At 35.8% G+C, this 26,055-nt stretch overlaps 1 protein-coding gene across 4 annotated transcripts in view; it reads right to left on the bottom strand.

Moving 5' to 3' along the window:
- Positions 1 to 24,930, bottom strand: part of YTHDC2 (YTH N6-methyladenosine RNA binding protein C2) — an 80,863-nt gene extending 55,933 nt beyond the window's left edge. For 2 of the 4 annotated variants that reach the window (XM_019028385.4, XM_031011437.3), the window contains exons 1-7: positions 24,525 to 24,930; positions 23,234 to 23,324; positions 13,482 to 13,678; positions 11,877 to 12,076; positions 5,299 to 5,465; positions 3,931 to 4,033; positions 2,540 to 2,696 (exon numbers count right to left, since the gene is read on the bottom strand). In XM_019028385.4, the coding sequence (XP_018883930.1) occupies positions 2,540 to 2,696; positions 3,931 to 4,033; positions 5,299 to 5,465; positions 11,877 to 12,076; positions 13,482 to 13,678; positions 23,234 to 23,324; positions 24,525 to 24,711 (1,102 nt within the window). In that variant the 5' untranslated portion in view covers positions 24,712 to 24,930. Of the gene's footprint in view, positions 1 to 2,539; positions 2,697 to 3,930; positions 4,034 to 5,298; positions 5,466 to 11,876; positions 12,077 to 13,481; positions 13,679 to 23,233; positions 23,325 to 24,524 lie in introns of those variants that run through there. The other 2 variants (XR_008679982.2, XM_031011438.3) reach the window with 2 other exon arrangements.
- Between the last annotated feature and the right edge of the window lie 1,125 nt (positions 24,931 to 26,055).

Genomic DNA, 26,055 nt, shown 5'->3' with positions numbered 1-26,055 from the left:
GATTTAAGCTCAGTAAAGTGCTCGACATTATCAGAATTATACTTCAAAGAAGACCGCTCTGACTGCAATACGGAGAATGGATTTAAAGACAGCAGAATGCTACGTCAAGCCAAGTAGCAGCTACTGCAATAGTTCAGGTTAACCTGAATGAGATTAATAATAGTGAAACCAAAAAAGAAGCAGACAAATTCTAGAGCTAGGCGGGAGGTAAAATCCGTAGAACTCAGCATTATATTGGATATGGAAAAAAAATAAGAAAGTGTCAAATATAGTCCTTGGATGTCTGGCTTGCAAATCTGAATGATAATGTCATTCTCTGAGGTAACAAAGAAACCTGAAAAGAACAGGTTTGCTGGTGGGAAATGGGGTTTGGTTTTAGGCATGTAAAATGAAAAATGAGCTTTCGATTAGCATATGTACAGATCTGATGTCCCTGATCACCCAAGACTATTACAAGGAGTTAAGAACTTACAGGTTTGTGATTCAGGTGATTAGGTCAATAGTAGTATGATTAACTAAGACAGGTAACACAAGAAGAGAAAAGGGTTTTGCAAAAGAGATGAAGTATTCAGTTTGGGGCATATTAGAAATATCTAAATCCAAAGCTCTGGAGAACAACTGAAAATAAAGATTCAGAAGTCATCAGTATAAAAGAAAAAATAGAAGCCCAGGGCATGAATGAGAGCTTCCAGGAAAACTATGCATCTCCAATACCTAGTAGAGTATAGCATAGGGCAGGAAACAAGACGATGGGAATAGTGGGAAAGGAAGGAAGGAAGACGGAACGAACAGAAAAAAAAAAGGAAACGGATCAAGGGAATAATTCTAGAGAATACCACTATTTAAGCATCATGTAAAAGAAGAGAAGCCCACAGGGGAGACTGAGAAAGCATGGGATATAATGAAGAATGAGGTTTAGCAAGCAGCAATGTTATCAAACAAATTACAGCATCTGAGCATTTCACAAAAAAAAAAAAAAGAGAGAGCCAACCATAAAAGATACCACAGAAAAGTTAAGTAAGATTTTTGCCTAAAATTTGAATATCAGATTGGCAATTAGGTTAATGTCAAACGACACTGGTAAAAATTCAAATAAATAGCCTTATACACTTCAGAAATGTAAATCATTTCAGCCTTTTGAAAAGTAAAATGGCAAAAGCTGTTAAAATTAAAAATAGATATACTCTTATTTAGCAAATTCACTTTCAGAAATCTATCCCTAGAAATCCAGTACATCAGGATATACATAAAAGGATGTTCATTAAAACATTGTTGGCAGGGGCGAGGCGGGGGATCTAGAACCAACTTGAATATCCAAAAATAAAGAAATGGTAAAATAAATATAGTACATCAATATTATGAAATACTTTATTATGCAGCTGCTTAAAATAAAGAACTAGATCCAGGGTTACTAAACTGGAAAACTGTTCATGATAAAGCAAATTGCAAATAATGTATTAGCCACATGCTCATGTTTATAAAACCAATTTTTGTAAGCGTTATAAATGTGTATATATTTGCATACATTTTTGTGAGCATGAAGAACAAATATATATAAAACACTGTTAACATCCATAAATCATAAATCCATAAAGCCAATTTTTGTAAATGTTATAAATATGTATATATTTGCATACATTTGTGTTCTTACATTAAGTAAAAACGAATATATATAACACTGTTAACATCCACAAATCAGAAAAGTAGGACATGGAACAAGGATAGGGGCAATTGTGAACTTTTTCTCTATATATTTTTGTATTATTTCATTGAAGTAAACAGAACTTTTGTATTTTTATTTATTTTTTTTTTTGAGACAGAGTCTTGCTCTGTCACCCAGGCTGGAGTGCAGTGGCACAATCTCAGCTCACTGCAAGCTCCGCCTCCTGGGTTCACACCATTCTCCTGCCTTAGCCTCCCGAGTAGCTGGGACTGCAAGTGCGTGCCACCACGCCTGGCTAATTTTTTGTATTTTTAGTAGAGACAGGGTTTCACTGTGTTAGCCAGGATGGTTTCGATCTCCTGAACTCGTGATCCACCTGCCTTGGCCTCCCAAAGTGCTGGGATTACAGGCGTGAGCCACCACACCCGGCCTAACTTTTGTATTTTTTGAAGAGGAATTTATCATTTTTTTAAAGACGGGTGGCAAAATCCGTTTTTAATAAAGGACAAGGGCAAAAGTTGTTTTAGCATTTTCAGAAGTGAATGTGAAGTAAAACATGGAAGTATAGACTACTTTTCAAAGATATCTACCAATAAAGGGAAATAGTTATAGGACAATTTAAGAGGGAACACAAAGTGAAAATAAAGCATATTTCCTTTTAAGGTAAGAGAATCAGGCTCACTACACAATACCAAAGAGCTGTTGATAGAAAAGGAGAAGTTGAAAACAGAAAGAAGTGACAATTAAGCCTATCTCAGGTGGAACGGTAATAGATGGCCTCTACTTCAGAACATTCCCCAGTTTCTGTTAGGATAAATAATGTCCAAAAGTGTTCTTTCATAAAAATTATAGAAGAAATCTGACAATTTAACTTACTATATATCACTGGACAACTTCCAAAATATCTTATAAAGAGATTTACATCCAAGGCAGCACTAGAAAGAATTAGTTTCAAAGTTGGGTGCTTTTGCAACAAATCTCTTAACTTTGTAAGTAAAAAATCACTAAATCGATCCCTTTCATGCACTTCATCCTGTAGTAAACAGAAATAAAACCATGGAACAGTTAAAACATTATTGATGACTAAGTCTTTAAAAACAATGGCACCACTGGGTTTTACACTAATTCAAATTAAATGTGGACAAGGCCAATCAATATTCATGAAAATTTTGTATTACAGAAATTTCAGAAATAATTAGACATTAACAATGAAATGTAGATGACAAAGTAAAGTTGTCCCTGGCATCTGTGGGTGAATGGTTCCAGGGCCTTCCCCCATGCCAAAATTCATGGATGCTCAAGTCCCTGATTAAAAAAAAAAATGGCACAGTATTTGCACATATCCTATGCAAATCCTTCCATATACTTTAAATTATCTCTAGACTACCTATATTACCTAGTACAGTGTAATGCTAGGTAAATAGTTACACTGTATTCTTTAGGGAATAACAACAAGAAAAGTCTGTACATGTTCAATAGACACACAGTATTTTTTTAAATGTTTTCAACCTGCAGTTGTTTGAATCCATAGTCATGGAACCCACAGATACAGAGAGCCGTCTATATTGCCCTTTTTTCCCACAAAATATAAAACTACAAAAAAATTATAAGTAAAGTCCAATTTAATGTGCTTTTAATACATAAAAAATCTATGTAAATATGTTTCTTTTAGCATCAGAGCTTATGAAGTGCATCCTTTGGTTTGGGTAAGTTTCTAAAAGCTGCTTATTCCAAGTTTATAAAACTTAATCTAATTTTTTTTGACACAAACTAGACAAAAGCTTAGAATTCCTTAACAAAGGGGTAAACTCATCAACTTAGTTCATCAGCAGTTAGTTAATTTAGCAGCTTAATCATGGAGTTTATTAGTATACCCTTATCATTGGGAAATATATGATATTAATGAAGGGATCAAATGACCAAGTATAGAGATAAAAGAAATCTCCCTTTTTTTTGAGAACTCTAAGTGCATGCATCATTTTCATATATGAAAAGCACATTTTTTAAAACTACCTGCTTATTTTATTTTCCCTCAATAAAGCCTAATGGCTTTATTATTTTTGTAATACAAAATATTTCTAATAATTATAGACAAAAAATAAATTGATCATTATAGCCTGTTCAAAAGAATAAGTTGGTTCTCTTTTCTACCCTATTCCAAAAATGTAATTATGTATTTAAATTTTTTGAGACTATCCTGAAACGGCGTATGTATTTAAATTTTAAGCAATCTGAGTTACATATGACAAATTCAGCAATATTCTTACCACGATAACATGTGTCACAGTCGACAACGTACTATCTCCTGCCATCAATGTACGAAGCAATACCCCATTAGTACAAAATGTCAGAAGTGTCTTTGGAGAAACCCTTTTAAAAAAAAAGCAAAACAAAGTGCACAATTGCAAGTCTTTCATGTAACTAAAATATAATCACATTAAATGTTGGCCTCGTACACATTTTAATAAATATTACTAATATTAATAGTGTACCGGTATGTACAGTTTATTAGTAAAGCTATGTGGTTTTGCAGTTATGTGAGACTGCCTGACAATAGCCTTTTATATTAAGTGATGTATTTTGTTAAAGAACCTAAGCTGCTCTAAAAACAAAACAAAACCTTAAGTACTTTTTGCTTGCAGATAAAGTATGTTACAAATGGAATCAGATTTTTTATAAACCACTGAGAATAAAAAAAAGTACTACTTGTCAAGAAGGCATTACTAATACTACATATATTGAATATTCCTTATCCAAAATGCTTGAGACAGAAAGGGTTTTAGGTTTCAGATTTTTCCAGATTTTAGAATACCTCCAGTTGAGCACCCCAAATCTGAAAATCATAAATCCAGAATCCTCTAATGAGCATTTCCTTTGAGTGTGATGTTGGCACTCAAAAAGTTTTAGATTTTTTAGCATCTTGGATTTCAGATTTTTGGATTTAAGATGCTCAATTTATACTACTACCGATAATAAATTCACTAACAGTTATTGAGTGTTCACTATAAACTTCACATCACAGCTGTACTCTAGATGCTTTTGACTCATTTTATAGATGAGGACACTGAGGCTCAAAGAGATAAAATAACTATGATCATGAAACTAGGAAATGGAATTTTTTTTTTTTTTTTTGAGATGGTTTCGCTCTTGTTGCCCAGGCTGGAGTGCCATGGCGCGATCTCAGCTCACCACAACCTCCGCCTTCCGGGTTCAAACGATTCTCCTGCCTCAGCCTCCCGAGTAGCTGGGATTACAGGCATGCACCACCAAGCCCAGATAATTTTGAATTTTTTTTTTTTTAGTAGAGACAGGGTTTCTCCATGTTGTTCAGTCTGGTCTCGAACTCCTGACCTCAGGTGATCCACCCGCCTCGGCCTCCCAAAGTACTGGGACTACAGGCATGAGCCACCGCGTCTGGCCTGAAATGGAATCTTTATCTATGGTTCAAAGTCTTTTTCAAACTCTTCATTCAATACTTCTCTAGATTTAGACATAACTTCAATATCCTGATGTAGACTTACTTGGAGCAAAATGATCACCTAACTTTTCAACGAACATATCCTCTATTTTTAGTGAAATATACATAGTCTTTTTTAAGCATGATAAAAGAGAAGATACATGAGAACTGTTTTTACCTGCTTTCTAATCGGATCTGATAACCAATTGTTTGACCAATCCTTTCCCTTCTCTCTGCGGCAACTCTTTCAGCCACAGCAATAGCTGCCAATCGTCTTGGTTGAGTACAAAATATACGGCAGGGGATACCATTTTTAAAGCAATCATCTAAAAGGAACTGAGGAATCTGAAACAAAAGTTTTAAAATACTATAAGATGACATGATCACATACTACAAAAAATCTAAGTGCATCAACTGAAAAACCACTAGAATTAAAGAAGTTCTATAACAAGTCCAAATATAATCATAAAATCAACAATATTCATGTAACTAGTAATCAGCTAAAAAATGTAATTTGAAAAGATCTTGCTCACAATAGAAACTAAAGCTAAAATATCTAAAATCAAATATATCCAAGAATACTTAAGGTTTACATGAAGATTATAAAATGCTACTGGAAAAACATAAAAGAAGACCTGAATATATAAAGAAAATACGCCATATTCATGGATGGGGATAATCAATGCTGTAAAAATGTTAACTTCTCCCCAAATTATTCCATAAAGTCAATGAAATAAAAATAAAAATTCCACTGGGATTTTTTAAATAATGAAAAGCATTAAAAAACAAAAATAGTCTATAATCCAGGATTGTAGATACCTTTTTATAAATAAAATTCAAACAGGTTGGAAAGATTTAAAATCAAAATCTTACCTACTCCCTGCCACCAATGCCCTTATATCTTCTCCATAAAAGTAACTACTGTTACTTATGGAATCTTTCAAGAAAAAAAAATTTTACACAACCCAGAATATCTGTGAATATAAGCATGATTTTTATCCATGCAAAGTGATGACTGTACTTAATGTCCGTAATTTGCAGTTTTCACATAACATACCAGATCTACCTAGCCCATTTTAACAGCTGCATATTCCATCTCATGGATATGCTATAATTTAACAAATGATTAAACATTTAAGTAATTTCCAGTTTTCTAGGTTTGTTATTGATGTTATTGCTTGATATTATAAACAACACTGCAGTAAACACCTATCTCCAGAGTTTTAGAAAGATATATGTAGTAGCAGTGAAATCACTAGTAGTGAAAATGCTGAGTCATGGAGTAAATAAATTTTTAATTTAGATTAAAAAAATTATCAAATTGCTCCCCAAAACAATTTATACTCCTACCAACAAAGCAACAAAGCAGAAGAGCTGCCTTCCAACACCCATAAAAATACTTGGTATCATCAATTTTTTAATTTCTGCCAATCTTATAGTTAAAAAATATAACTGTTTTTATTTTCATTTTTTTAACTGTGAGTAAAAGAAAACATCTTTTCGTACATGTGTTAGCCCCTAGGATTTTTTTTTTTAAACTTGATTAGTTCATCCAGATGTGGGGGCTCGGTCAGGATGATGAGAGAAATTGTAAAATTATAGGAAATAAACAAAAACCCTCTTGGAACGCCTGGGGGTTGCATAAAGTGTTTGGCTGAAGGCAGCTGAATTCTCTTAAAAGCTGAGCTCGTAGACACAGAGGAGTTTATCTAAATAGCTTGTTTACTCCTGTGGTCCTAAGACCAACCTTTAATTGGTCTTAGGACCACATAATTGCTCTCTACTCAGGAGGTCAGCAATCTCAATTACCCTCTAGTGGTGTCTACTCAAGACCTTTGTCATTTAATCTATACTGAATAAATGTGAGCTTCGCTGGCTGATGGGGCCGCAGCTACAACTCTTTACAGCACCTTCCTCAGTGTCTGTGAGTGGCCCAGACCCTCAGCGTAACTGACAGGCAAAATATCTGTGTCAGTGTATCTCTCTCATCCATCACTGGGTCAGGATCTGCGGGTCGGAACCCCGCATACAGAAGCATAAATGCATAAGTACCACCAACAAATATTTTAAAAGAGAAGATAAGTGTATCATTTTCAAACTACTGAAAATCAAAGACATCTTCTGAAAAATCCTAAAAGAAGCCAGAGTGGGGGGAAAACCCTTACCTACAAAGAAGCCAAGGTAAGAATTACATCCAAGTTTTCCTCAGACACTATGCAAGAAAAGAGTGGAGAGAAGCAGTTGGGGGAGGGGGGGAGAAAAACACCATCCTAGAATTCTGTACCTTGCAAAATTATCCTTCAAAAATGAAGAAGAAATGAAGACTTTCTCAGATGAATACAAATTGAGGGAATTTGTTGTCAGTAGACCACAGCCTTACAAGAAATGTTTTTTTTTAAGTTCTTTACAGAGAAAGAAAAATAACATAGGCCAGAAACTTGAATCTTCATAATGAAAGAAAGAACACTAAAGAAGGAATAAATGGAGGTAAAAAAAAAATTTTTTTTAACTTTTATTTTTTGTATTCTTAATTGATCTAACACATAACAATTGGTTCACAATAATAATAGCAACAATGTAGCTGATTATGTATGTATATATCTTATGTGTGTGTACATGTATGTTTATGTATGGTTACATATAAGTGAAATGAATGACAGCAATGATACAAGGGACAGGAGGGAGGAATTAGGGTTATTTTGTTATTTAAGGTACTCACCCTACCTGTAAGGTGGTATAGTGTTATTTGAAAGTGGACCTGGTTTAGTTGTGAATGTATATTGCAAACTCTAGGGCAACCACTAAAAAAGGTAAAATATAATGAAGAAGTATATTATGCTCACACTGTAAACAACAAAGAGCAGAATCCTAGTGCAGGAATAGATAATGAGATTAAAGATACATAAGAAAAATTTTAGAAATAGACACTGGTACTATAGACAGTTAGTATTTAGTCAAAAATAGCATCTTAAATTGGGTAGGGGAGGTGGGGGGAAGGACAGATTTTTAAATAAAAGTTATATTTGAGCTAGAAATAACATGAAGAAAAAGTAAAATTCCTACCTGATATAATACAATAAAATAAATTTCAGATGAATTTTTTAAACAATATAAAACTATTAGAATAAAATATTTATAGGAAGAGCCAGATGTGGTGGTATGCACCTACAGTTCCAGCTACTTAGGAGGCAGAAGCAGGAGGATCCCTTGAGGCCAAGAGTTCAAGGCTAAGAGTTCAAGGCTACAGTGAGCTATAATCAACTCTGTGAATAGCCACTGCACTCCAGCCCGGGAAACATAGTGATACCCCACCTCTAAATAAATAAATACAGAAAATGTCCATTAATCTTAGGGTAGGAAATGCCTCTCTTAACATGCCCCAAAGCCCTAGAAAAATATTGACAGATCTGACTAAATAAAAATGTAAAACTACTGAACAAGATACCATAAACGAAGGTAAAAAGTAAACAAAAAATTGGGAGAAATTATTTTTAAGATGTTTAACAGTCAACAGACATGCATCTATAATATATAATAAAGCACTCTAAAAAATAAATCAAAAATTAATAAGCCAAAAAGAATAAAAATAAGGAACTCATAGAAGATAAACAGATAAGAGGCAAATAAAAGATAACTAAGAATCAACAAAATGCAAGTTAAAATATGACTTTTTGCTTATCAGCTTGATAAATGTTTAAATAATTATATCCATTCTTGCCCAAGCTTTAGAGAAACAAAAACTTTCAATACTTTCAGTACAGAAATATGTTAACTCTTTTTTAGAGTGATGGAACAATAACCAGTGAATCTAGCTATTAAAATTTTTAACTGCCATATCCTTGATCTGGCATTTCCACTTCTAGGAAATTTATCCTATTGAAACACTCCTACAAATAAGCAAAGAAATATTAGCATACAAGTAAGTACAATATAAGAGAAAGATTCCTACTCTACCACTTCTTAGCCATGTTAACTAGAGTAGATTAACATCTGTAAATTTTAATTTGTATTCCTCATCTGTAAAAAGATAAAACCTCCATGTCTTGAAATTATTGAGAAGCTGAAATGAGACAACTCTTACATAACTCAGCAAACAGTAGTGTCATTTTTCACCATTGTTTATTATCATTACAAAAATGTTCACGAATACTATGCAGTTGTTTAGACAATGAGGCATATCTATAGGCACTGACTTGGAAAAATATCCAAATCTGTTAAGTGAAAAAAAAATCAAGATGCAAAATTATGTGTTCTTAGCCTATGTTAAAAAACCAATATATAACAATGCTGTAAAGAGAACAAAAACAAAACATACAAACCCCCCACCACCACTACCACCAAAAACAAACAAACAAACAAACAAAAACCCACGAGCATATATTTGGAGATTCTGACAGTAATGCAGTGACACAGGGTGGCAGGAGAATTTAAAATCTTTCATTTTCTGGCCAGGCATGGTGGCTTATGCCTGTAATCCCGGTACTTTGGGAGGCCAAGGCAGGTGGATCGCTTGAGCCCAGTAGTCAAAGACGAGCCTGGGCGACATGTTGAAACCTCATCTCTACAAAAAATTTAAAAATTTGCTGGGCATGGTGGCATGCACCTATAGTCCTAGCTACTTGGGAGGCTGAGGGAAGAGAATTGCTGGAGCTCAGGAGGTGGAGGCTGCATGCCATTGCACTCCAGCCTGGGCGACAGAGTGAAACCCTGTCTCAAAAGAAAAAAAAAGGCCGGGCGCGGTGGCTCACGCCTGTAATCCCAGCACTTTGGGAGGCCGAGGCGGGCGGATCAAGAGGTCAGGAGATCGAGACCATCCTGGCTAACATGGTGAAACCCCGTCTCTACTAAAAATACAAAAAATTAGCCGGGCGTGGTGGCGGGCGCCTGTAGTCCCAGCTACTCGGGAGGCTGAGGCAGGAGAATGGCGTGAACCTGGGAGGCGGAGCTTGCAGTGAGCTGAGATTGCGCCACTGCACTCCAGCCTGGGTGACAGAGCCAGACTCCGTCTCAAAAAAAAAAAAAAAAATCTTCCACCTTCTATAAAATATTTTCCACAATGTTCAAGTTTCACACAATGAACACAAATAAGAAAAAATATTCAAAAAGCACTTAACTTCCTAATACCATTAAAGGCAAGATAAAATACTACTTACATTCTGTTTTATATTTCAAAGAACAAAAACATTAGTATTTTAACTAACTCTTTAAATAGGACAAAGTTATTTCTCAGGTTTGAACTCATTAAATTAATAGTTTCTTCTTAAAAAGCAAAGAGTATAATATTTACGAATTAAATTCACAAGTATCCTTTCATATCTAGTAAAATGATACACATAACTGTTGAAAACAGGCATCCATAATTCTCATATATAGATATCATTAGCAAGGACATTCAAATAATTTAAACAAAGACCTATTTATTACATTTTATCAAAATTTCCATAATCTCTATTCTATATAATTAGAACTGCTACAATTAATACTTAATGGCAAAATTACTCATCCTAAAAAAATTATAACAATCTAAGACAGCTAAACAAATTCTCTGGAGTAACTCCATGGAATTTCACTTAATCATAAAAGCACTCATGCTGGGTCAGGCCTGTTGGCGGGTGCCTGTAATCCCAGTTACTCAGGAGGCTGAGCCAGGAGAATCGCTTGAACCTGGGAGGCACTAAGGTTGCAGTAAGCCGAGATAGCACCACTGCACTCCAGCCTGGGTGACAGACAGAGACTCGGTCTCAAAAAAATAAAAAAAACAAACTCATGCTAAAGAAAGATCTTGTATATTGTCTTCAGAAAAAAATTTCATCATGTTTTTAATTATTCAGTTTTACAGGATCAAGTTTTAAGGATAAACAGATATAATTCTGTAAAAATGTTTAAGTCCTTCAAGTAAAAAACTGGTAAAGTTTATAGTCAACTTCTCCTCCCACCTTGCCTTATCTACTAAGCCTATTAAACTAACCAGTATAATCACAGGAAATTTTAGGCAATTGTCAAAAGCAAAATTATGTCCCTAAAAGAAGAAAACCTACAAATATTCTATTTATTATTTTATCTGAACCTCTATTAAAAGCAAACTAATTTTAGTAATTTTAAGCTGAAATGCTGCAAGAATGTACACAAGAGTCATACGATGTCATACTTACTACTTCCAATCCGTTATCCTATGAGTGAAACTTCATAAGGAGGTACTTTGATTCTAAAAATGCAAGTCAAACCTATCATATTAATTCCATTCTACAGTCAACTTTATATTAATATTTGTTATTACTGCTTTTACTTTGGTTCCTATATGCAAAATGCTATGCTAGGCACTTTACAGAGATAATCTCTACACCTCACTGTGAAAGGTAGCAATGATTAGTCCCATTTTATAAATGAGAACTCTGGCTCACAGAGGTTACAAAAAGAGCCTGGAACTTCAATAACTGAGGGAACTGGAATCTAAACTCAAGGCCAAAGCCCATCTTCTTTCCATGATACCAAATCTCTTTCCCACCTCTGTTTAAATAAAGGCCTAATGCACTAGTTTAAAAATAAGTAAATTATTTAAAACATTTTCTTTCACAAATTCTCCAAATATATTTCAGTAGTAATTTACTTCTGAAATAACCATTACTATAATAACCACAAGTTTCTTTTTCTGTTTTTTTAAACATATGCAGTGTAAATTTGATATAAAATTATAATATGGGACTATATATATATATGTATATTTTTTTTTCTATAAACAACAAAAAAGAAACAAACCTGTGTGGTCTTTCCAGACCCAGTTTCTCCTACAATCAAAACTACTTTATTTTCCTTAATTATTTTAACAATTTCTTCCTGTTTCTCAAACACTGGTAAAGACTGCCTAAAAGAATCAAATTCGGATTCTCCTCTTTTCACTGGAATCTGAGGTATGCCATTGTTGAGTCGCCCACTTGTCTTGCTCATTTCCCGGTTTTCTTTGAAAATGAATAAAAGAACAAAAAATGTATGATCAACACTGAAAAAGAAGTGTTAAAAATAAGTAATTTTTTTTGCCAAACCTAGAAAAACATGCCGAAAGAGATAATTTCTAACATAATTCCTTTCAAATGTTTTCTTCTCTACTCAGTCTACATAAAGTTGTCAAGCAATATCTCAATTGTACTCTTACACATACTATTCTCATTGAACATGTTACAAATTTCAGTATCAATTAGAAAGTGAACCTCTCAGACATATTTCTGGTACATGTTTAAAAATTGATAAAAATAAATCATTCAATAACCATTAAAAATAAAACAATCTTGATAATCTAGATGATTTTTAGGCTTGTTATAAATTTCTATCAATGATTTCATGGAAAATTAAATTTTTATAGTAGGAAATAATGTACATTATACTTATAAGATCTGTCACGTACATTACGAAAACATATTACAAAAAAAAGAAAATATCCCACATATGTTTAATGCTATACATGTAAGATTAACTGATCAAATAGAATAATTATGTGTTAAATACAAAGGTCCTAATGTTAACAAATTTCCTAATGGCGTATTTTAGCCAACATCCACATTTAACTAAACAGATAGGAATAAAGAAGAGGTATGAAATGTTTTATATTCATGTAGCTCAAAATATGTTTGTGTGCCTATATTTAAAGTGCAAGTTCTTTGATATCTAGGACCACATATTTTCTATATTCTGCTGATCTATTCCAATAGACAATAATAACTATGTAAATTTTATCACTATAGGCAATAAATAGTTTTCTTAATAGGGAAGTGATCTTTCCAAATAGTAAAATTACATCTTTATTTTATAACCCAAATACATTATCTATCTACCTTTGGGCAACTTAATGTACTGAAGACTCTGTCCAATCTCTTACCAGAGCTAAAGCCCCAGTTCAAAATCTCACTTATTAGTGTGTTATGGCAGCATAGTATAGGAAAGTCTAGTCCCTGGAGTCAAATACCCGCTCTGCAGTTTATTGGCTGGTTTAGTGTCCTCGAACGAATTATTTAATTCCTCTAAGCCTCAGTTTCTTCACCTGTGAAATAGGGGAAATTCTTACCTTGCAAAGGTTGCTAGGAGTCCCCATATAAAGGGTTTTGTATACTGCCTCATACACAGTTAATGCTCAGTAAATGGTAGCTATTGATATTATTATTAATACTAAAAAAGAAACTTGGTTCAACTTAATGACATGCTTTAACACTGCACTTTGTTTCAAATTTTTACAACTCTTAATCATTTCTAACAAACTATTCCAATTGAGAAATCTTATTTCATCTTGGTTTTCGAAAATAAATCTAAAATGGAAAAAGAACAGTCATCAAATAATAGGGTAAATGAGGAAGCTCCCCAGAAAATACATACCAGCTTCAACTGCAAACACATTTCCTCTTTCTGTTTTAGGCAGAAGTTCTGTACGCTCTTTATTGGTGACAGGAAATCTTTGAATTAGGCTCCTAACAGCATGTTTTGTATTATGAGTCAAATTACAGGTCATCATTGCATGAGCTGTTTCTGATCCATCTTTCTTCTTCACAGTTAGGTATCTATTTGCTCCCTTTCTGAATATTAATAAAAATCATTTATTTACTATATAAAGTCAACTTGTTCACATATGATGTATGCCCACTTAGAAAATATGTCTCAAGCAAAACACTGAAAAAAATCAAAATGCTTTGGGAGAAGATGCTGAAAGTCCAAAAAAATTCAGTAAAGAAAGATTTGGGCTAAAGTGGCCATAAAACTATTTTCAATTAAAATTTCAAGTGCTGTAAATCCAATTTTAAGTCCACTAAAAAGGCTTACTTACCCTTAAGTGTTAAAGTTTGTCTTTAGCAGACTTCATGGTAGATGAAACATCACCAGTTAATATGATACATGCTGGGAAGCATACAGAGGGGGAAAATCAATCTGAACAATAGAACACCTAAAAATGATAATGAAAAAGTTATGGTCCATAGTTCAGACTAATATGTCCCAGTGAATGCTTCCACAGTATGTTGGTAATGAGACACTCCCATGAAAACCTGTTAAGAGAGCCCAGTTTCGTGGTTGGACCAAAAAAGCATAAATCAGCATTACTGATAAATAATTTCAGATGCATTTTTTATAAAATATTTTTCAAAGCTTCTGGTTCTACTCTTCAATTATAAGGTAATGATGATTTGTAACTGTTCAAGTTATTTACTGTAGGTATATTATTTCCTCAACTGGTCCAGGACTGAGCATATCTTTCATGACTTCCGCAGCCCTAAGAGTAGTAGGTATAGTGTTACATACCAGGAATTTCCCAGATGTGTTTTGAATGATTTCATAATACATGCCTATAATGTAGCAGTGTAATACTGATTAAGAGCTCAGGCTCCAAAGGCACACAGACCTCAGCTTGAATCCCACTTCTACCACTTACTAGTTGTGGCACTACACGTAAACTACTTAATGGCTCTGAGCCCAACACAATAGTAATATACACCTCAAAGGATTATTCATATGATTAAGATAATACATGCAAAGTGCAGTATCTGTTGCAGAGTAGACTCTAAATAAATGAAAACTATTATTATAGTCAGAAACAATACTATTTCTTAAATTTTAAGTTACCCAAAATATTTCATAATATGTTTTGCCATTTGTTAATGTCACTATTATAGAAATAATCAACAGAGCCATAAATACAATGAAAAATTTATAATTTACAAAGCAAATTTTATAATTTTTCTAATTTTCATTAGATGTAAATTTTATCAACAGTATCTTCACCATAAGAGTGATATCAAACTGGGGATTAACCTATACAGTTTTAGCATATAAGTTTTCTAAGTGAGGCTTCCAATTTATCAAGGTTTTTAATTTCTGGAAACTCCTTATTGAATATTTCAATGAATTATAAGCTTTCTAGGTTGTTATCTACTCCTTAAAAAGTACTTGGTGGTACTTAAAATGATGCTATAAAGATGAAATAAAATTTAACCTGATCTAGAAGTTTTACCATGATAAATTCAAATTATTGAATTCCATAAATGTTCTCTGTAATAGGTTCTTTTCCCACGGACCTTTCTGAAACTAAAGGACAGTCATTATAGACCCAATAATTCATTCCCCTTCTGTGATGTTCATTTCATAAAATTTTAACTACAAAAGGCAGGAAGTGAGCTGAACTGAGCACCAGAGCAAATGGTAGGAGGCTAGTATTCAGCTAGTAATAAACTTTCAACCAGTTACATGATCAACGGCAAATCATTTTACTTCTCTGACACTGTATAATGGTTAATTTTAAAAACTTCTATTTTTAAGAACTCAAAGATGCTTTAATTTTCTTAAAAATCATCTCAGAAAGGTTTTGCTATATTTCACCTTTAATTGTATTTTATTCATTCACTCAATCATTTATCATCTATTAACTAAACACTGACTTTATGCCAGGCACTGTGGTAGAAGCCAGGAATACAAAACGGAGTAAAATATACCCTTTCTCAACAAGCTCACAACTGAAATAATAAGTTAGATTGAAACCTTCCTAACACAGGTTACCTAATATAGCATTTAGGTATTTTAAAAAAAAAAACTCATAATAAGCAGGTGGGACTACTTAGCCATTACCATTTAAAATTTACTGAATTCAGTTTGAACACATATGGTAGAATGGAAAGATAATATCAACTTGATCATTTTTATGTTTTAGTAAAGGAGTCTACTTGTGCTTTTACTGATTATTCCTACCACAGTCAGCACCACAGACACTGATATATCATAAAAGGATTAATGAAATTTTTGGTAAAATATTCACCTCATTGTTGTGAGGATGGAAACATTAAATACAGTAGAAATTTGTCATACTACGTAAACTAACAAATTGAGATCTCCTTATTATGCTTTCATTCCAAGATAACTGAAACTATGGTTTGATGATAAACACAGGAATCTTTTATACAAAGCAAAATTAACTAAAAACTAGCTGCACATGTGGAAAAGATGCTAGCTAAGTGAAATTCACAAGAGTTTTTTAAATAAAAGGTAAACCCCATATGCAATTTTGAAATATAAAAGCAAATGTAATAAAATTACAGTTGAGAGCATCATAACACCTAACTTTCGAAAAATAAAAGTAACCGATGCATTTTGGCATTTCAGTGGCTTCTTCCTTTGAAAGAAAAATGATGCTATAAGTAATCAAATTTGACACAATGTTAACATTAATCAATTTATTAATTTAAAAGGATGTTACTAAACATTTAAATCAAATACAAACATATGCTTCAATATTCCCTACTTGTAAATCTAAAAACAGTTTAAAAGATCAGCTGAAGAGCCCAAATCTGAAATGACTACTTAAAAAGCTCACAGACACCAGGAGTCTCTTAAAAACAAACAACCACCACCACCAAAAAAAAAAAAAAAAAAAAAAAACAGGCATTCATTTGATGCCTAATAAGTACTTAATTTTATATTCCCTTAATTTATATTTCCATTAGGCAGACAGATGCAAAGATCTAGCTCCAAACCACTTTCTCCCCAATACTGTAATAGAGAATTGGAAATGTAGTAAAGTTTGCATCATACTAATTTGTACTTTTTTATGATTACCTAAAAACTAATAAACCAACCAGTTCACTTCATGTTGTCGCCAAACTGAGCACAGCTGCTTTCAAGGCATGGTCACTACGCCTATAGTAAATTTATTTTTCTGGGTTTTTCTTTTTTTTTTTTTGAGACAGAGTCTTGCTTTTTGCTTTCAAGGCATGGTCACTATGCCTACAGTAAATTTATTTTTCTGGGTTTTTTTTTCTTTTATTTTTTTTGAGACAGAGTCTTGCTTTGCTACCCAGGCTGGAGTGCAGTGGCACGATCTCGGCTCACTGCAACCTCCGCCTCCTGGGTTCAAGCAATTCTCCTGTCTCAGTCTCCCCAGTAGCTGGGACTACAGCCGCCCGCCACCATGCATGGCTAATTTTTGTATTTTTAGTAGAGATGGGGTTTCACCATATTAGTCAGGCTGGTCTGGAACTCCTGACCTCAGGTGATCCACCCATCTCGGCCTCCCAAAGTGCTGGGATTACCAGCATGAGCCACTGCGCCCGGCCTATTTTTCTGGTCTTAATGAACTATAAGCTAAATTGAAGATGAGATCTATCCAATATTTCTGTTGTAACTCCTCAGAGCACCTACTACACTGCTATGAACTTGATGTGAACATCAAACAATAATTAGTTAAGTATTAACTGTGTTCAAATCCTGGCTCTGCCACTTGCTAGCTATGTGATCTCAGGAAAATTACTTAACATCTCTAGGCTTTAATTGCCTCAACTGTTATATAGGTGCCAGGTGTTAAAATAGACTCTGCCTTATAAAACTTGTTATGATCCATGGTAGACTGGATAAATAAAATGTGGTACATATACACCATGGAATACTATGCAGCCATACAAAAGAATGAGACCATGTCCTTTGCAGGAACACAGATGGAGCTGAAGGCCATTATCCTTAGCAAACTAACCCAAGAACAGAAATCCAAATACTGCATGCTCTCATTTGTAAGTAGGAGCTAAATGATGAAAACACATGGACACATAGAGGGGAACAACAGGCACTGGGGTCTATCGGAGGGTAAAGGATGGGAGGAGGGAGAGGATTAAGAAAAATAATGGGTACTAGGATTAATCCTGGGTGATGAAATAATCTGTACAACAAACCCCCTTGACACTTGCTTACCTATGTAACAAACCTGCATATGTACCTCTGAATTCAAAAGTTGAAAAATAAACTATATCCACACTAGTACACAAATGGAGGCATGCTCTGTCATACATCCTGCTGCATTTAATGTATAAGAAAGAACCATTGGTCCTTGTTGCTCACTTCTGTGAACAGAAAGTGCAATAAGGCCATGGGAGTCATCCACTTTCAGGTCAAGGTCTATCCTTTCCCTTGTGGTAAATACCAGGCCAGAGATGAATCAGCACCAAACCAAAGGCCCTCATCCAAACATGAGAATGCTGACTCCTTCTCATTAAAAAAAAAAAAAAAAAAGAGATTCTTTTATTTTCAATAATCCTTTTATTCTTGGGAAAACCCAGTTTAAATGTGACCTAATTTTTTATTTTATTTAGCATATTACATCTATGATCATAAGTAAGATAAACCCATAATTTTCATTTCTAATATCTTCTTTATCTGAGTTAGGTAGCAAAGGTATACTAGTTTCATAAAAAACAGGAGATGTCCCTCTCTTTGATTCTCCAGGAAAAACTGAAGTAAAAATAAAATTATGTTTGCTGTGCAGCCATAAAAAAAAGAGTAAGCTCATGTCCTTTGCGGGGACATCGATGAAGCTGGAAACCATCATCCTCAGCAAACTAACACAGGAACAGAAAACCAAACACTACATGTTCTCACTCATAAGTGGGAGTTGAAAAATGAGAACACATGGACATAGTGGGGGAACATCATACACAGGGGCCTGTCAGGGATTAGGGGGAAAGGAAAGGAAGAGCATTAGGACTAATATCTAATGCATGCAGGGCTTAAAACCTAGCTGATGGGTTGATAGGTGCAGCAAACCACCAGGGCACATGTATACCTATGTAACAAACCTGCACATTCAGCACATGTATCCCAGAACTTAAAGTAAAATAAAATTAAAAAGAAAAGAAATTATGTTTATTGACTCTTTGATTTAAATTACCTCTGAATGGCATTTGTGTGAGTAAATTTCTAATCTTGATTAAATTTATATAATGAATTTTTTTAAAAACCATTGTTAGGATTAAATGATAATCCATTTAAAGCACCTAGCACAAGTATACAACAACACTTAATAAATGTTTGCTCCTGCCTCCTCAAGGAATGCAGCCCTGCCGATATCCTGATTTTAAGTCCATGGGACCTCTGTTGTTGGACTTCTGACCTCCAGAACTGTACTTTGGTACTCTATTTGGTACCTATTAGGCAGTGACCTTAGCAGTCACAGAAGAAACTTGTACTTGGAAAATCTACTTTCAGATACTTCATATTTTCCCATTCTACAGATTTTTAACAAAGTTCATTTTGTAAAATCCATTTTTGTCTAACTTGGACTGAGAAAAATCGAGATGGGATTTTGTTTTCATTATAAACAAGCCAAAGACTTAGAAAAGTGAGCCTTTAGGACTAAAACACAGTGACCTCAGTGTGACTTTAAACACAACCTTTAAAGTTGAGGAAAAAAAGTAAATAATGATGTGAAATTTTTGGTATGTGAAACCTGACTAGAATTTCAAAGAAAACTTTAGGATATATTAAAAATCACAAAATGGGACTTTTACTCCAAGAATGTTTTCACTAAAAGATGAGCAATTACAAAAAATAATCAAAACAGGGCCAAGGCACACGAGCTCAGGCCTATAATCCCAATACTTTGGGAGGCCTAGGCAGGAGGATCACTTGAGCCCAGGAGTTTGAGACCAGGCTGGGCAACATAGCAAGACCCCATCTCTAAAAAAAAAAAAATCTTAAATTAGCCAGGCATGGTGGTGCATGCCTGTGGTCCTATCTACTTGGGAGGATAGCCTGAGCCTAGGCGTTTGAGGCCATACTGAGCTATGATTGTGCCACTGTACTCCAGCCTGGACAACAGAGGAAGACTCTGTCTCTAAAAAATAAAAATAATCAAAGCAGGTAAAATTCAATTATTTAGAAGATGAAAAACAAAATCCATCACAAATGACATAATTTTGAAAGAAAGAATATCAAAAAGAAAAAACTGACCAGAAAAAAATTGAAAGCTATCACACAAAAAGTCTGGAATCTATTTTTTAAAACTTATATAAAAAGCCCAAATAAGAGAATGAGTCAATGAGAGACTGGAAATAGAATCCAGGCTTTCTGCCCTTTACACCAGGTGGCCTCTCAAATATGTACTAAGAAACTATAATATCAGACACCTACAGACACACACACACACACAGGAAAACTAACTTACTGAGTCAATAAAGTTAACAATAGATTATTTTTTTAAAACTCGGCCGGGCCCAGTGGCTCATGTCTGTAATCTCAGTACTTTGGGAGGCCAAGGAGGGAGGATTGCTTGAGCCCAGTAGTTCAAGACCATCCTGAGCAACATAATGACATGCTGTCCTCTACAAAAAATAGAAAAATTAGCTGGGTGTGGTGGCATATGCCTGTAGTACCAGCTACTCAAGAGGCTGAGGTGAGAGGATTGATTGGGCCTGGGAGATGGAGGCTGCAGTGAGCAGTGAGCCGTGATCATGCCACTGCACTATAGCCTGGGTGACAGAGCAAGACCTTGTCTCCAAAAAAAAAAAAAAAAAAAAGGCCAGGTACAGTGGCTCATGCCTGTAATCCCAGCACTTTGGGAGGCCAAGGCGGGCAGATCACGAGGTCAGGAGATCGAGACAATCCTGGCTAACACAGTGAAACCCCATCTCTACTGAAAATACAAAAAATTAGCCGGGCATGGTGGTGGGCGCCTGTAGTCCTAGCTACTTGGGAGGCTGAGGCAGGAGAATGGCGTGAACCCGGGAGGTGGAGCTTGCAGTGAGCCGAGATTGTGCCACTGCACTCCAGCCTGGGTGACAGAGCGAGACTCCATCTCAAAAAAATAAAATAAAATAAAAAAAAGTCAAAGGGTGAACAGAAAATTTCATGGATAAGTCAGGAACAAATTCTCATACAAATGAAAAGAAAGGATTTGAGAAGTAGATTCAAAGTGATTTATTTCTTTTTGTGAAAAGAAAAAAACGCATTTGAAAATCACAAGGACCACTAAGAAAATATAGTACAAAGTTTACTCAAAGATGAAAAAGAGAAAGAAGGAGCTAGGGTATTTCGTAAGAAGGTTTGAAAGCATTAAGGTTATAGGTATTAGGGACTGGATAAATAGGCAGGATTGCCTTGCTTCCCTTAGCATCTCTTTCCTTTTTCTTCTTTCTCTGGCTCTTCAATGTTTCCGCATTCCCCATTTTTGTCTCCATAACTTCCTTCTTGATTTCTCCTTCCCAAGATATTTATTCATTCCAGATCAGCTCTTACATGACTATGCTACTGAAGAGAAGGACAGGAAGTCTACTCTAATGGACTGCTTTTCTAAGTTAGCTGTTTAGAATGCAAGACCCATGTAACCATAAAAATGATGTAGCTACAGAACTGTACATTTATAACATGTGTTTCCGAGCACAGACCCAAAACCTCTTACCTGCAACTAGTAAACCCAAACAATGCTAAAAACTGGAAACTTTTAAGTTTGCAGTAACCTCATTTGACATCAAATGTGATCACGTGATTAAACTGACATGAGGTTATTAATAGTCTCAGTGTGAATATTCATAGAATTTCCAGCAAAAATATGTGACTAAAGGTGATGGCCATATTTTATTAGGTAGATTACACAACATATTGCAAATATACCCAAATACCTTTCTAAATTCTAAAAAATCTGAATCTCAAATATATTTAGCCCAAGTGTTTCTGGATAAAGTATTGTGGCACTGAACTATATTTTTATTTTCAGGTGCGGTATTTTTACCTACCTATAAGATGGGCACATTCAGGAATCTAACCACTGTTCCAGCACTGGCCTTAGTGATGTTCAAAACGCACATTCACCTAAACTAAATCCCGTGTCTCAGTAATTTATCACTGTAGTAGGCAGTCATATGCAAGACATTCCTACATCAGCTGCTTTCACTTTGGGACCATCTGAATATTTATTAATATATTTACTTAATAAAGTTTTGTTTTCCCTCTTCCTAACCTAAAAACAGGTAAGCTGAAATTTTATCCTTTTTTTCCCTCTATGTCAGTAGTTCTCAACCTGAGCAATTTTGCTCTCCAGAGGACATTTGGCAACCTCTAGAAGCATCTCTGGTTGTCACAACTGGGGTTAGGAGTGTTAGTGGCATGTAGTAGTAATGGCTATGGATGCTGTTAAACACCCTACAGTACACAATACCGAATAAAGAATTATCCAGTCCAAAATGTCAATAGCACCAACAGTGAGAAAGCTTCCTTTACATTGATCCCACCATCCTTATTAACAAAATGAAATAGCGCCACAGAATTTTAGAGTTTTTCAATTTGGATGGCTCAAATGACTTTTCCCTCAATATAACTCTGTGATCCTCCCAACAAAACAAAACAATTTCCTCCTGTACCACTTTTTAAAATCATCTCTAATCATCAGATCCTTGACTTGGTAGGAAAGAAAACAATGAACATATGCTCTAAAGCTTATTATTATATTGCAGCAACAGTAAAAGAAGTTCCATAAATAATTGTACTTATCTTTTGTACATCCATTTTTCAAATGAGATTTCATTTCTATCAAAAAATAAAAATATTTTTCTCAAGCAATCAACTTCAACTTTTAAACTATTTTTTTCTTACATCTTAAAATTTACCTTTGAAAGAGTTCACAGTATGCCACCCAAAAATATGTCACTCTGCCATAAGGATTATTTTGAGCTGAAGGCAATCGAGAAGAAGCAGACATAAGAAAAACTCTGCCTTCCCCTGCTTTACCAGAAAGGGAAGGACTATTCTTAACAAGAGAAACCACTCTAGACTCTTAAAGACAGCACCAGGGGAACCTACATAACCAACCTTGCTAAAAGAACACATATCTTCCATTAGTTTCCCCATATATACCTTCCCACAATTTACTGCACCTACAAGTTCAAAGTCCTTTTCCTTTGTCTTGTCATTTTTTAAATAAATTCATTGTTCTTTATTAAGATGCCACATAAGCCCCATGTTTGAGTTACTATCGAGTTCTCCCCTATGTATGCACGATGCATGTCTTAATAAGCTTATGTTTTTCTCTTGTTAATATGTCTTTTATCAGTCTAACTTGCAGGGTCCCAGCCAAGGAACCTAAGCTGGGTAGAGGAAAAAGCATTTTCCTAGGGAAAAACAAAACAAAACAAAAAAGGGGGGAAGAGGTAGACAGAAGGAAGAGGAAAGAGTTGAATTTGGTACAGACCTCAATCTTTTATCTACATATGATACAATTAAGAATGTGAAGTTAAAACAGTAATAAGTACTTAAATGTACTCAGAAACATTTCTCCCTTTTTTGGGCAAATAATCTTTTTTAAAAAAAAATAAGAAAAGCTACCAGCTTACCCTTTACTTTTAGAGACCAAACCAAGAGACTGACTGAGTCGATGAATAAAGGCTCTTTCAGTACTGGTCAAAGAAGAAGGAAATTCCATTTCTACACGGAAAAAAAACAAAGTAGTAAAATTTGTAGATAGGCAATCTTCTCTCAAGTAAAACACACAGATACAAAACATGAAAAACATACATAGACAATCAAATTTATTATACTTTATTTGAGGTTAACTTTATATTTCATATTCTATTTTATGTAAATTAATAAAATTAATATATGTTATTAATTCAATAACTACTGAATGTCTACCAGAAGTCTGATATTAATAAAAAGACAGCTATGTATTAAACCTAAATGTGATAAAGGCCTCTGATATTCACCAAAAACGACTCCTCTTACTTGTTCTGGAATTTTGAGTTGGTATAATGACTGAACATATTTAACTTGGTCCCTACTTGTTTAGTTAACAAAATGTTTATTTTCTTCAATGATGAGATATGTTCAAATATTATGAATTCTCAACATGAAACTCCATTGTCTTTGCTTTCAAAACTGTACAGAATTCATATTTCACTATTTCGGAGGGATTTGTTATGTATTGCTGAGGCTTTCTCTCTTTTTAATGTGAATTCAGAATCTCTCTGTCTAGAACATTCCCCATTTTGGACTATAAGATTCCAGAGTAAGAGGTCCCCTAACTAAGCCAGCAGGTCCGAATGAGCCCTCAACAGACTGTACAGGTCACCACAGGTCAGTTGCTGGTTCTGCATTATATGACCCAAGACAAGCGGCTATCTAACCTCAAGAGGTGTGGAAGATGCTTCGTGTGCCAAACAAGTTTAATTTAAGTGGGTAGCGTGATGCTTCAGGGTCCAAACGTATTGCTGGTGCATTTATTTATATGTTTGATTTCTTTCTGCTTTTCTACATCTGCAGCTTAAACGTGCCACAATTAGGTGACACCCCCTTAAAAATTTTTTTTAAGGGTTAGGGCTAACCAATATCTGAAACACGGTGGCTTAACCGCCCAAGGCTGCTGAAAGATGCGGGGGAAAAACACTTTCAGCTAGGGAGCAAAGTGCCCATAACCCCACTGATCCGCAGAGCACCTCGCATTCCACCGCAGGGCCAACAGCCGCGTTCCAGACCCGGGTGCCGCCGCTGAGGCCCGCCCCGGACGGTGGCCCGGGTCTTCCCTCCCTCTTCGGAGGCACCCCCATCACTCGGTGGGCCGCCGTTTGGGGGGCGCTGGGGTGAGGGGGGTATCCTGACTGCCAGTGGGGTCCCTGTCCGGAACCTCACCTCTCTGGTCCCCGTATCGGAAGCGCTCCAGCGCAATATTGACTGCGATCTTCACCTCCTCATCAATGCGAATGTCCTTCAGCCCCTTGGCCCGGCCGCCGCCCCCAGGGCCACAAGGCGAGGGGTCGCCGCCTCCGCCACCGCCAGGAGCCGGCTGCCGCGGGGAGACGCTGCTTGGCCTGGACATTGCCCTGAAGAGATGGTCTCTCCGCACGGGAGCGGCCAGGCCTGCTAGCTGACAGCCAATGACAAAGACCGTGGGAATCCGGGGCCACTACCGGGAGGCTCCGCAGACGGCCTGCGTTGGGCTGAGGTCACCAGAAAGCCCTCAGTCACCGCCACAGCAGAAGCGAAGCCTGCGCCATTGATATCACGGCGAGGCGGGGAGCGCGGGCGTAATGACGTCACCAGGGCCGGCACCCGTGACCTCAGCGCGGCCGCCGCTGCGCGCCTGAAGGAGGCTATCTGTGGAGCTATGGTGCAGTCCTCTTCCCACGCCGCCCACCAAGGGTCGCTTCTCATCTTCTTATTCACTCACTTGCTACTTCGTTTAGTCCTTCATTAATTCCTGCAGTAAGCATGTATGGGCTCCTACTGTGGACCTGGCATTATGCCACGCCTTCGATGTACATTGGAGAACCAGAGAGCCAAGGTTCCTACCTTCATGGAGTTTATATTTTAGTGGGAGGAGGGTTGCCAGATTTAGCAAATAAAAATACAGAATGCTTAATAATTTGCATTTCAGATAAACGAATAATTTTTAGTGTATATATTTCCCATGCAATATTTGGAAAAATATCATAAAAAATACATATACTAAAAAATGAGCGACTGTTAGGTGTCTTGCATTCTTCCCTTTTCTGAATGGGAGATTTTAATGCAAGTATGCCACCCTTGCTCTATCACGCTACACAGGGTAGCTGAGTGGGGGCAGGTATGTAGTACATATTTACATAGTTCATGAGTTACCTGGCGATGAGGATATACATCTGGATCTAATAAAGAGGACTGTGTATCAACAACAGATCCTGGATGCACTGACTAGATAGAATTCCAGGTGTCTGGGGAGGGTTATATGTGTATTCTGTGTGTGGTAAGAAGGGGGCGGAATATTTGGTGACAAGAAGTATCTTTTCTTCCTAGGCATTATGATATTTCCCAACTCCCCTGCAGTTAGCTGGGGGCCACATGGCTGAGTTCCGGCCATTGGAATGTTGCTGGAACTGATGTATACCACTTCCAGGATTGGTCTATAACACCTTCCTTGAATCTTCCCTTCTCTGTCTTTCCTGGTCTTCTGGAAGTTCTTAGACAATGGTGGAACCATTAGATAGATAGCAGGTTCCCGATTCCCTGAACGAGTGTGATAGAGTGTCCTCACCAACCCACATTGGAATATGACATGGGTAAGAAATAATTCTTAGTTGTGGTAAAGTGCTGAGATTTGGGAAGATTTTTTTTTGTAACATTATGGTAAATTGTTGAATTCATCAAAGGTATGGCCTTTGATGAATCACACATTCCTCTGTTC

This window comes from Gorilla gorilla, chromosome 4, assembly GCF_029281585.2.
Source record: "Gorilla gorilla gorilla isolate KB3781 chromosome 4, NHGRI_mGorGor1-v2.1_pri, whole genome shotgun sequence".
Taxonomy (NCBI): Eukaryota; Metazoa; Chordata; class Mammalia; order Primates; family Hominidae; genus Gorilla; species Gorilla gorilla.
This window is presented reverse-complemented; position numbering and strand designations above follow the sequence as displayed.